Consider the following 14430-nt stretch of genomic DNA (forward strand, 5'->3'; position numbering starts at 1 on the left):
TTTGTAAAATAGATCTGTTTTCAACGTGTTTTTCATTATTTATTTTTGGACATAGTAATAAATGAAATTATAACTCAGAAATATGACGCATAAAATATCAGCTATTTTAATTTGAGTCTTTTAACTAATTATAGTGATTTCCATTACCTTGGTGATACCTTGATACAGAAAAATGACGAACACATTTTTTTTTTGTTAATAGAATATAATGACAATTCTTGTACCTTATCGCCTTATTGCTATCTTTTAAAAATGATTTGTTTTCGTGGTTAATAATGGTTCACATACATACAGGGAAGCCATTGTACTTTCCAAATTTAAACAAAGCAAAACAATAAACGTCAGTATATGTCCGCGTTATATTCAATTTTCATCACTAATACATTTAAACGTGTAAAACTTCCTGTATATAACTGCATACATCTGTCATATTTGAAATGAGCACGATGTGGATTAGTGAATTCTTATTTTTATATTTTCAATGTGTTGAAATATCATCGAAGCAGGAAACAGGTAGAAGTTGTTTCTTTTAAATAAATTTTACTGTGTGTTAATCATATGTTACATGCTAATTTTGCTTCTTTATTAGTTTTACTTCAACCGATATGCTTCATTAGATTTGTGGAGTTTGCCTCGTCTTAGTAATATAGTTTCTCAAAGACAGGTATGATTGTCCATTGAAAAACGTATGAAATTATTCATATTATAGTTTGTCATAAATTAACTTTATCTTAATTTTAACGCATGTCCAAAGGACTTATTCGCCATGCATAATTTTCTTGGTTTTTGTTTTTGCTAACGAAATTGTCAAAAAATGAATTGCCCGCTAAAATAAAATTTCAATTCCAATGCAACACTTTTTTATACTCATATATACTATGTAATATGTACATATATTACATCAACCTATAGATTTTTCAATTTAATTACAGTCAATATGCTTCAATAGTTTAACCTCCATCTCGACAGTTTGTGTCAATACGTATGAAGTCTGGCTTAATGACATGAATCTTGATGTATGCTGCTTTGTTCTGTTTGATTAGTGGTAAATAGAGGTTTGTGCTGGGAAGTTCTTTTGGTGTCTACTATGTATAGTAATGTAATCCTTTTGCGATTCAGATGTTTATAGTATATTTTACTTTGATTATATCTATTGTAATGTAAATTATAGAACTGGTTAAAACGAGACAGTATCCAGAGGAAAAGACACTAAACATCTCATGTGTGAGTCCTTCTCAAATACAAATACAGAACATTAGTGTACAGGAAGAGGAAGCGACATGCGGTCCCAATCAATGTGTTTTAAATTTCAATGATACAAAGACTATAAAAGACAATTGTAATGGTGAAAATACCTGCCTGGTGGACTACAACATTGCTTCAGCCTGTTTGTGGGAGTTTCGATACGTAAATCTTTCATACATATGTAAACACGGTACTTAATAATTCTTATTCATTTCTACAAATGCTATTTCTTTTCAATTTTTAAAAAACCGGTGATACAAAAAAATAAAAACACAGGATTTTAAATTACTTTCTTTTCTTTTTTAAACTGAAATAACACTGGTGTAAGTTCGAACGCTTTTATTAAAATAACTTCATAATGTACGCTTAGTGTGAACATTTGAAACAAAACTATAGAAGCCTATAACGATTTATATAAACCGAGAGAGGTCTAAACTAGTAGCCAAATCCATACAACGTCAATATTGCATGAGGGTGTTGAAACCTTATATTCATAAAAGAACAATTTATGAAAATATCATATCTCAAAAGAACGCTTGTATGTATGTTTTATACCTACTCCAGAATATATATCAAAAGGTGGCGAAAAATGCCAAAGGGACATTCAAACTCATACTTCGAAAATAAACGGACAACGCCATGGCTAAAAAAAAAAGAAAAATACGAATAGTTGTCAAAACACTGAGCAACATGACACACGCCCACCTCCCTCCCCATGCGACTATCAAAATAAGTGATATTTCAACATCATCGCTTTTCAGTTGTTTTTTGTCGTATAATGTGATTGTACACATACTTTGCAGCCAAATATGTAGGACATATTTTTTCTCCATTGAAGGGAATATTAAGAAAAATTATAAATGTATTTTCATAACAACGTGTACAATAATATGCTTGTCGAGATAACAGATTTTTGCTAATTTTTTATCGAAAATTGTTTAACCTTCTCGACTTCTAATGTTAACAGATGGTTTATATTGAGTGTTGTATAGCCAAATTTTTAGTTGTTATAAAATTGAGAAAGGAAATGGGGAATGTGTCAAAGCGACAATAACCCGACCAAAGAGCAGACAACAGCCGAAGTCCACCAATGAGTCTTCAATGTAGCGAGAAACTTCCGCAACCGGAGGTGTCCTTCAGCTGGCCCCTTAAAAAATATGTATACTAGTACAGTGATAATGGACGTCATACTAAACTCCGAATTATACACAAGAAACTAAAATTAGAAATCATACAAGACTAACAAAGGCCAGAGGCTCCTGACATGGGACAGGCGCAATATTGCGGCGGGGTTAAACATGTTTATGAGATCTCAGTCCTCCCCCTATACCTCTAGCTAATGTAGATAAGTAAACACCTAACAATACGTACAATAAAATTCAGGTCAAGAGAAGTCCGAGTCCAATGTCAGAAGATATGACAAAAGAAAATAAATAAAATGACAATAATACATACATAACAACAGACTACTAGCAGTTAACTAACATGCCAGCTCCAGACCTCAATTAAACTGATTGAAAGATTATGTCTTCATCATATGAATATCAGGCACAATCCCTCCCGTTAGGGGTTTAGTATCATACTATCATAAAATATATGAGAAGAACATAACCCGTATCATGCAACAACCGTTTTTAAAAATATGTGTTTAGATTCGATGCAAAGACCGTATAAGTGAATCAATATTAGAGCCAAAATATGTTGTCTAATATTTCTGTATGTCATTATGTGTTATTTTTAAAATATGAAACGGTATTTTGAAGGCCATATATTTTTACTAAATTTAAGATATACACTTGAATAAGAAAAACTCGAAATAGGATGAACGGATCATATAAACCCGAAGGCAAATATAGTACAAGCACAAAATAAAAAATATATACAAGTCTAAATTGAAAACAACATTCACACGTATGATGGCGTTGGATTAAAACCTCAATTTTTATACATGTGCATGCAAAACAAATTTCTTGGTAGAGATGATGACATACAGCACAAATAACATTTTGCTAGAGACCAAAAACGTGAAAAAGTATTTGTATAAACGGATCACCACATGTAACAAAATGGATATTAATCACTAATAAATACCAAACAGAAAAAAATAAACTTTCTGAAAAGATGGTATACAATATATGTATTATTTAGTCTAAGCATATAAAGCAAGTTTACGAAACGGATGTCATTGTCATTTTCTGTTTGAAATATATAAGTCACATGAAACAATTGAATTAAACGTGCATGAATTAAAAGGCGACGATATCACCAATGCAGACGGGTTGTTTAAAATAAAAAAAACTATGAAATATGGCATGATCGCTTAAGTGATAATCCTTATGAATGAAGATTTAATGAAAGTATCAATAAATTATATGACATTAAAAGTAGTACTTTATGATTGATCATTGCTCTTTCGATAGACCTGTGTTCTTTGTCATCTTTTTGCTAGATGTTTTGGCTGTCTGTTAGACTTTTCCTTTGATATTGGAATAAGCAAATCGATGTCTTCTGCATGCTTCCAGGAAATTAATACAAATCTCATTGAAATTGTTATTTTGGAAATTAAATTAATTTCACCACATTTTCAGTACCTGATACCTGATAAATGTAGTAAAGACATACTTTCAAAGAGAACGTTATTATCTTTTTCGCATGCATTATATATTTACAACTGAAACTATATAGACCTACCGTATATTCTCCAAATATCAACGTCGAGTAATATGAGCATAGGAGCAAATACATTAAATACGGTATCTTTCGACTTGAGATGTTTATGATAGATAATGGGTGACTTAATATATAATATAGTATTGAAGTACGTATAGTTTAATACATCACTAAAATGAAATAAAATTATTAAAAGTTATCACAAATTCATAAGACAGTGAGTTTGTATAGAAAATTTTGAAAGTCCAATTAACTTTTATTTGGTAAATAACTAAATTAAAATCTAAATTAACTTAAGATTTAGTTTGACCTATATTAAGACCATCGATATAATTGAAATATTCTTGTTAAAGTTTTTTATCATTAAGATATGGCTTATATTTACACGATATATCATAACTGATATCCAAGTTCAACCCATTTCAGCAAGCAGGACAAGCGTAAGTACGTTTGAGAAAAATTTTGGAGATTGGATGAAAGTATCTTCAGGTAGTTTGAAATGGAACCGTGGAACATTTTTGAGTGATCATACCCAAGTAGATACAAGTAAGAAAATTTTGTATCGTTATAGTCATACGCCTTGTATTTTATAGTGTTGTACATATTAGCTTTATACTATGAAAGAAACAACTTTATCAATTTGTTTCTGAGGATCAAATTTCCAATTTGTGTAACTTTGAAAGGAGACTTTGAATACACTATTCTTATTTCCAGTAGTTTTCAATTTTTGAACATTCATAAAAATAATTAAATGCTTTAAATCCCATTACATTGTAGATAAATGAATGTAAATAATTGATTTTTTTAGAATTACCAGGTTATGTCCTGAACGTTTTGTCCTATGCTGGTAAAAATGGTACCGCACGTATTGACACTGATGGTGAATTCAAGGAACCCATATGCTTGTCACTTTGGTACCAGATTTATGCAGATAGTTATGATTGCTCTTTAAGTATATACAAGATTTCAGATAAAAATCAGAATTTACTATTTCACGCGGATGGTAATTCTACATCTTTTAGTGAATGGATCAACATATCGATAGATGTTGATGGACAAGGTCCGTTTAAAATAACACTGGAAGCAGATTTCAAGCACCGAAATTCAGGAGCAATACGTAATATTTTGATAGACGATACATCGATAGCTTATAGACCTTGCCAAGGTATGTGTTTAGCAGAATAACACCAAAAAGAAAACTTAGGAAAATGCTTTGCGTTCCCTTTCCTCCAATGAAATTTCTATACTAATACAAATGAACAGTCAAATTAAAAAGACATGCTATTATAGTTTAAGTTTTAACAATAGTATTATAAAAGCACAGTCTTCAAATTTGTATGAGTTTTATTGTCAGTTGCCCAGGATTCGAATTTGTAATGAACAATATCAACATCAGTGTTATTGTCATTGAAAATTAAAATCATATTATACAATTTCACTACAAGAATGATGACATATTAGAACCATGATTTGCGTTGTTCTTATCAATATACAAAATTATATGTTAACTTAATTCAGACTGTGATCGGGAAATTTTTCAATAAGTACTTACGAAAAAAACAAGATTTCTTGTTTGTCTGTCATAGTGATAATCACCAAGATACCAGAGGGACAGTCAAATTCATAGATCGAAAAAGCACGAATAATTGACACACTTTTCTGGTGAAGGACATAGCTGGTACGGAGTGTTTGTGCTTGAGCTAACTGTGCTGGCTTTTTTGTTAATTCGTTTATCCTGTTTTTGTGTTATAAATTATACGTATTTTCATTTCAATCGTCCACGTATGGTTATGCTTTAGGTCGAAATGCACGGATATCTTATAAGCTTGTTAGTATCATTTACAAAATGTGGTAGGTGATCCAAAATAGTTATTTACGAAACTCTATGTATGACGTCATTTCACTCAGTCTGAAGATATAGTACTTACGATATAATTAATACTGATAAAATATTCTTTAAAAATAAACGTGAAGTGACTGACAATTTGTGCATGACAGGTTTCAAATGCTTGATGTAAATTTGATGTTTTGAATGCAAAGCAAATATATTATTTGAACCTTGAGTATCTTGATATGTGTTTTGGCTGTAAAATCAGCGCATTTTCTGCAACAAAGTTTGAATTATCAAATCGTATGTCACAAAGGGTTACTATCTTTCTTTACAATTGCCTGCTACAAAAATACAGCAAAGTTTTAAAACATTGTGTTCTTCGCAAAAATCAACATGCAAACACCGATCAAACGCCTGGAAAGCTTATAAAAATGTATGTGTGTTTAACATTCATAGGGCTCATCTTCATTTGATCGTTATGAATTTATTATGGGGGTAACGTTTTTTGATTGTGTAAGACTGCTGTTTAATTTTTTTCTAGTCATTTATAAACTAGCCAACATAAATAACAGTGATTAACAATAACTGATCCCATACGGTAAACACAATCTCTAGTTATGTGTAATGTGAAAGCAAACGAGAATTTTATAAGTCATGAATCATGTTTTACTTGGGCAAAATCTTAACCTTGATATTTAACTTAAAATGAAGGACAACAAGTGCATTCAGCTTGCCACGAATTGAACAAACCAATTGAAATAGAATGTGAAACACAGTACCTTGCCAGTAAAATTGAACTCTCCCTCGAACCTGAAAATCCGACTAGTCATCTGAAGAATTGTCCTGCAGAATCTCTTCAAAATGAGATAAACAGCTTTTGTAGAAACTCACATAAGACTGACAAATGTAAATTCAGCGTTTTGAATTTCACAAGCGGATATGACGACTGTTACATCTCCAGCAAGAATATGTCGGTTTCGTTTCAATGCAATAGTAAGTTAATATAATTGGTTTATTATAAGGTTGAGCCGTTTGACAAAATAACCTCTAAAGCATACATGACGTATACTATATCATATATTATTAAACTAAGGATATTTTATGCTTTTGAAAAAAAGTCTTTTTATTTTATATTTTATCATTTATTTCAATTAACAGAAATACCGAATATTTGATGTTTGATGCTTTTTCGTCCGTCACTTGGTCTGTCAATGATGCTTATCGGATCTTATCGGATAATAAGGGAATAATCTTGAAATTTAATAAGTATGACTGTATATTATTTTCAACCATAGATGTTCTTGGGATAGGAACAGATCATGAGTACTTGTTATAATTTGAAGAAGAAACAGTTCAAGACCGGATGTAATAACGGCTACCATTTAGGTTACATACACTAAAATTCGAGTTAATCTGACAATACACGTGTAATTAAATTTCCAGTCACTGACCACTGTATTGATTTATGACATGCTATTTCCACGAGTGTTTACCTAAGATTATCTTTTATAGAATTTTTATAAATAATTAGTGATACATTATTAATGTTCATGAAAAAGTATTTAAAATGTTTACAAAACAATTAATTGAGATTTACACTAATGAGCTTGGATGTGTATAAAGTAAGGATTATGACTTCCGATGATGATCACCTAAAAACTACTCAATCGGCGTCTTTAATCTTGTTGTATTTTCTTTTGAAAAGAAAGAGTGAGATAAAACAAAATGAAGAGGAATATAAATTTTCTAAAATCTCTTGTATCCGAGAATAAACAATTTTGTCAACTATAAACGACCTGAATAACGAAACTATCGATTGGAAATTACTCTCTCGGATAAAAGCCATAGGAAAAAATTGTAACTGAAACAATTGAATAAGTAAAAATAATGTTATTATAATAATGAAAGACCATGACATAAAAATACATCGATCTGATACCAGAATATCGATCCCCTTCCAATATTCATCCGGATTTTTTTTAGCTTTACCAAGCTAAGCAAGAGTTGTGTCCCTTGTTCTTTCAAACTTCCGGTTTTCGTTTGAGTCGAACTACGGGTATCTCGAAATATTTCTCTGGTCCGACTGACTTCGAGACAACGAGAGTCGACTGTATATAAAGATTTACTTATCAACGACTATTGATACTCTAGTACATTATGTAAGAGAAAATGCATGAAACAATATAAATCAATACGATGTAAGTGTTTGCTTATATCATTTCGCATCGCAGACATAGTCAGTAAGTAGAAATAAGAAACAAAAAATGAGAGCTTTTAAATTGGTGCATGCCGTTTAATCTATTTAAGCACACCTATTTAAGTAGCAAAGTACCATGGTCACACTCAGGAGTAGAGTCTTATGGGTGTCAAAAAATGTAAATTTTCAATGGTCATTATATTTTGAATATTTCTTTCTTTTTGTATTGATACAAAAGTCGTTTCTAAATATTTGAAAATCGTTGTCGTAATTAATTACAAAACACATACTATTAAAATAAAATTTCAAGATACTCGATTTGTATCTAGTATTTGACAGATTCATTACCATATTTGTGGTGTATTTTAGACAATTCTCAGACAGTAATTCATATGGAAATTCCAACAGATTCAAGAATCCATTCTGAAGGTAAACTATAAAACTCATAAAGCATTGACAACAACCTAGACGAGTACAGATAACCAATGCATGTATCAAAAAAAGGAATCAGTGCAAATCATGTCATATTCCGCAGCTGTGACATACATTTTATTCCTACTGAATTTTTCGAACTAACATATCATACATATTAAAAGGTACCTTTCCAACGATAAATGAAAATTGACCTTTGCATTAATTTTCTAATAGTTGTCTACTTTTAATTAAAACAAATACTTCACATTACTCGATTCAGCAGATTAAGTGCATGAAATATGGAAAAATAATAAATCTAGACCCTGTTCTAATCTCAAACTTGATTATGTTTTCATATTGAATGTGTAATAAACCCTTACAGATTATGAGCAAAATCGTTCAGTATCAATAGACATAAATTTAGAGAGAAAAAAAACATGTAACAGACATATATCTGTTTTCCATACAACAAAAGCATAGATACAAACTTATTTACGACTGTTTAGGTGGTACATAACACTACAGGGAGATAACTCTGTAAAAATCTACTTAACGTTTTAATCACGTTGTACAGTAAAGATAATATTAATCTTCTCAATGATCAAAATAAGAGTTTGTCAAACTGCTATATATCCAATGAAATTTTTCCGCAAAAATGTTTGTTTTTTTTTAAATTTTTATATTTTTGTCAAAGGATCACAGCTAATATTTTGTTAAAGTTTTATAAAAATTAATCAGCCAAATTAGTGTTTTTAATGGTGTTTGGTACCACCTTAGCTAGGTTGAAAGAACATAAATGAATATTTATAATACTAATATACAAATACAAACGTGTGTTATAAAACATTGAAAAATTAATAAATAAGGTCACTGTTTGTTTCGATTCGGAAATATGAAAATGATAGAAGAGATCAGGTGCGCTTCGTTCTTCTTTAGAAAATGAATTATTACAAAACGACTAAAACATGAATGTTTAGAATGTGCAAATTCTCCACCTTTGAACAACTACGAATACACATATACCTGAAAATTTTATAGTCGACAGATAGTTAAGTCGCGGTATAAGCGGCATGACAATGTCAATTTTCATTTTTTTTCCACAATGTTACTACGTCCCGATTACGCTTCTACAACGATCCCGCTATGATTATACTATGAAGAAGAAGGAGAAGAAATTTGAGACGGCGTAGGTCAAGTTTGGTTCTTACTTGGTTATAAACCGAAAGGAGACTCCAGTTTGGTCATTATGATCAGTTAATGAACGATTTACGACCAGCAATATGTTGTGATTCAGGTTGGATTGGTCGGTTCAACACTTCTCCGGGTCAGGATTCATATCAGAGATCCCTCTTTCTCTTCCCCTACCCCTACCTCCACGCCAACAAGTTCTGATATACTTTGGTGGCATGACTGTGTTGTTTTCATGAAATATACGTACATGTATTTAAGAGAAAGAGATGAAATAGAACAGTATTATATGGAACACGTACGATGTTGACGTTATTAATGAGATCTTAGTAAGATCGCGTTATGAATGTTGTGTAATCGAAGTATGATCATGGTAAGATAGTGCTATAATCGCATTAGAAGCGTGATAAGATCATGTTGCATTCGGAAATGTCGTAACGAGAACGTGATGAGCGTAGTAAGATCGTGATAATCGTAGTGATGTCGCAAAATAAGCGTGTTGAGAACGTGATATAAACGTAGCGGGATCGTTGTGGAAGCGTACCGTGGACGTAATAGCATCGTGAAAAGAGAGAAAATTTACATTTTCATACCGCTCATACCGTGACCTCACCACGATCTGAATTAATTTTATATCACTGTGAGCGTGGTGCGATCGTGGTCTAGTGTGACTGGGGCTTGACTGGGGACTTATTCCAAAGTTGCAGCTAACTTTCTCTTTTAATAAGGGTTATTACCCCTCGGTCAATAACATCCCTCTAGCTTTTGGCTCCTCGGATGATATTGAACATTGGTTTAATTATACATCTAAGATTGGAGATACCATGTTGTAATCTAACATTCCCTGTAATACATCATACGATAATTTCACATGTGAAAAACCTACATCTGACATTTTAAAAAAATGGCAATAGTATTGATTATACCGTTACATCGATTCCAATTGAAAATGCGTAGAAAAGGGTATAGTTCCTTTTATTTATTAATTTTTGTTCTAAGTTCTTTTAAAAAGTTCGTGATCAATGTTATAATTAGATCCAAAAATTTATCTGTCGAAAACACTTCTACTCGTAACACGAATTCGTAAATTAATGAGTCGTTCATTCACTCGTTTGATATTTTCTATATTTGAATTCACGGATTAGTTTTTCTATAAATATCACAACAGATTCAAGGACAAAACCCTTCACTTGTCAAATTGTTCGCTTTATATGACAGACATAAACCATAACAATAGGGTGGTAACTGTTTTTATTTCAAAATGTATAATAATACATCATTATAGGATTAGGCCACATCAATTTATTTTTGGGGGGATTTCAAGGTTAAAGGTACAGCAAGCAAAATTATGATTTATAAATTACATAATGAACAAATGTTCACATAAAAGTATAAATTGAGACTTTTCAAATTTGAAGCGTAGTTACTATTTTTTAAAGCATCCTTACTTTTAAATATAAAAAGGCAAATGATTGTTCCATGAATTTATTTTTGGACATACATCCGAAAAATGAAATGTTCAATCCGGCTGTTTGCTCACGTCTTATAATATATTTTGCAGCTGGTATCCCAGTTATTGTCGTATCTACACTGGTTTTCATAATAGTTGCTGCTTCAGTGATGATCTTTATTGTTTGGAGCAGAAAAAAGAGAGCCAAAATTTTGAAACTATGTCAGGCTCCACAGATTACAGATGCAAGCGAAATCATCGATTCGGCTGACTATAATATAATAAACTATGAGGAAATGACAGATATTGGTATTCCTAAGATGAATGAAAATAAAAATAAAACTCATACAATACACCATCAACCACAAAACATAAAGAATTCCAGTGAACAGGATGAACACATTTGCAACAGTTACGAATCATTGTCAACCAATCGAAACTCAGCTGAACATATTTATGAATCAGACTCTAAACTTATTGGTCATTACCAATCACTAAAAAAACAACAGCAATTTGAAGAACATACCTATGAATCTACAGAACATGCATTACCGGAAACGATGAAACAGGAGTTATCTCAATATGAATCGCTTACAAGCCCTCCAGAATCAGATAAACATACCTATGAATCTACAGAACATGCTTTACAGGTATCGATGAAACAGGAGTTATCTCAATATGAAACGCTTACAAGCCCTCCAGAATCAGATAAACATACCTATGAATCTACAGAACATGCTTTACAGGTATCGATGAAACAGGAGTTATCTCAATATGAAACGCTTACAAGCCCTCCAGAATCAGATAAACATACCTATGAATCTACAGAACATGCTTTACAGGTATCGATGAAACATGAGTTATCTCAATATGAATCGCTTACAAGCCCTCCAGAATCAGATAAACATACCTATGAATCTACAGAACATGCATCACATGTATCGATGAAACAGGAGTTTTATCAATATGAATCGCTTACAAGCCCTTCAGAATCAGATAAACATACCTATGAATCTACAGAACATTCATCACAGTTATGATGAAATAGAAAACAAACCTATGAATTTACAGAACATGCATCACAGGTATCGATGAAACAGGAGGCATCTCAGTATGAATCGCTTACTAGCCCTTCAGAATCAGATAAACATGTGTATGCATCAACAATATCCCAACAGTTATGTATTCTAGGAAAACACGGAAGCAGATATTCAATTTGTATTGTTTATAATACCTTATGCATTTATCATTTTCTCTGAATTTGAATTCTATATGATTTAATATGAAACGACTATATATGACTGAAACTATAACATGCTAATCTGATATGTCAATAATATAATACACATATACTATATATTATATAAAAAGGTTCAAATTGTTAGCCGTCATGAAATTAAACGACAAATCAAAGAACACAGCATTATATATAACTACTATAGGGCGATGGTTTTGTTTCAACATTCCACCATTCTTTTATTAAAAACGTGCTTAATATGTCTTTTAACTCCACAAAAAACTAAAAACTTCATTGTTTCCAGTAAAGAAAAAAAAACACAGTTTTTTTGGGCACAAATGTTGTTTTTTTTTAATTGTAATAAGACAAATTGATAAATGTGCTTTGTGCAATGAAGCTATTGGAGATATTAAACATACATTTTGCATATGCCATAAAATAGCAGATATGTGGATAAGATTTGGTGTCTGGATTTCTAAAAAGAAACAGAAGTAATAATCCCGTTTAAAATTGATATGATAGTATAAATGAATTTAGAAAAATGAACAGAAAATAATATAAGAATAACTCTATTTTCAACTGCATACAGCGTAGATCATTGCACTTCAGCGTTCTCATCGCACCTCGAAGTTCCAATGTACTGCAATTCAATATTGATAGATAATGAAAGATGCGTGCACTACCTCTCATCTGCATGGCAATTGCAATAATTTGTCTATTATAGAACTATCTATGTGGGTTTTTTTTTCGCAACAATTTGTGATATATTTATTTATAAGTGCTTTATTGACAAATAAAGATTTTAAAATTCAATTTATAAGCTTTTTCAGCTTTTATTTTGTTAATCTCAGACTTAAAAATATTCGGACTCAATTTGACCAATTTCATGTGTCTTTTACTATCATATATTTGATGAAGTAGGTTCTGGTTAAATTTATATATGTAACGTTTTCAGATTGGACAATTTTTTATATTCTGTAATTTGTTAATCTATGTTTTGAGGTATTTTCTATTTTCATTTTCTTTAGATTATGGGTCTCTTTGTGATATAATTGCGTCACTATTGGCTAATATGATGCAGCAAAAACACTTGTTGAACAAATACATTTGATTTTATTCTTTTTCCGACAGTATATGAAAGGTAATGATAACCATAATCAGATTCCTTCTAATCAGTAGTTATCGTTTGTTGCTGTATATCATATTTGTTGTTCGTTCATTGTTTTCTGCATCAACCAGGCCGTAAGTTTTTGTTTAACATTTGCCATTTCGTTACCATTCAATCGAGTAGCGGTATTAACCATTTTTGGATTCTTATAAATTCTATAGAACTTCTGGACAATTTTAAATCTCGGTCTATTTCTGAAATTAATTCTAACATACTTTTGATTTTTTAACCCTGTATACCAACATTTCCCATGTGAAATTATAAAATTGTTTTGTGTAAACATTGAACGACAAAATTTCTTCATATGTGACGTATAAATTTTCTGACGTCAGACACACGAAGCAATGAATGTGTTTTTAATTTGATAGATGCTTGTGTGCTTTTTGTAAATAATTTGATAGATGCTTGTGTGCTTTTTGTAAAATTGTTTGTTTTAAGATTGTAACACAGTGATGACTGCTGTACTCATATTTTGACTACTTTATTTATTATGTCTGTTTTGTTCACACATCGTTATAAATATAACGGGAATTTGATGTAAAAGTATGAGGTTTGGCGCTATAAAACCAGGTTCAATCCACCATTTTCTACATTTGAAAATGCCTGTACCAAGTCGGGAATATGACAGTTGTTGTCCATTCGTTTGATGTGTTTTGTAATTTTATTTTTCCTTGTGATTAGGTTCTTTCCGATTGAAATTTTGTGATTTTATTTTTTTTACACATAAGATGCTGTAGATATTTTGCTTATTGTTGAAGGTCGTGCGACGACCTTGATCTTTAAGATCTTGAAGAATAACTCTTTTACATGTTTTATTACATTGAGGTTTACAATTTATCGTATGTCAAAATAGTTTAATACAGTAATATTTAATGCAAAACAGCACATATATAGAAGTTAGAAAATGTGGTATGATTGACAATGAGACAACTCTCAGCCACATATATACCACATGACGTAAAGTTTAACAACTATATGTAACTGTATGGGCTTTAACAATGAGTAAAACCCATACCACCTAGTAAGCTAT

The 14430-nt window shown here is 31.2% G+C and overlaps 1 protein-coding gene across 2 annotated transcripts in view; it reads left to right on the forward strand.

Annotated features, from left to right (window-relative positions):
- The first annotated feature begins 421 nt into the window (after nt 1-421).
- The window catches only part of LOC139488708 (uncharacterized), a 58589-nt gene continuing 44580 nt past the window's right edge, over nt 422-14430 (forward strand). Inside the window, exons 1-5 of one of the 2 annotated variants that reach the window (XM_071274527.1) lie at nt 422-513; nt 1172-1435; nt 4342-4461; nt 4724-5080; nt 6458-6739. In XM_071274527.1, the coding sequence (XP_071130628.1) occupies nt 438-513; nt 1172-1435; nt 4342-4461; nt 4724-5080; nt 6458-6739 (1099 nt within the window). In that variant the 5' untranslated portion in view covers nt 422-437. The remainder of the gene's footprint in view (nt 514-1171; nt 1436-4341; nt 4462-4723; nt 5081-6457; nt 6740-14430) is intronic. The other variant, XM_071274528.1, reaches the window with a different exon arrangement.

This window comes from Mytilus edulis, chromosome 9 (assembly GCF_963676685.1).
Source record: "Mytilus edulis chromosome 9, xbMytEdul2.2, whole genome shotgun sequence".
NCBI lineage: Eukaryota > Metazoa > Mollusca > Bivalvia > Mytilida > Mytilidae > Mytilus > Mytilus edulis.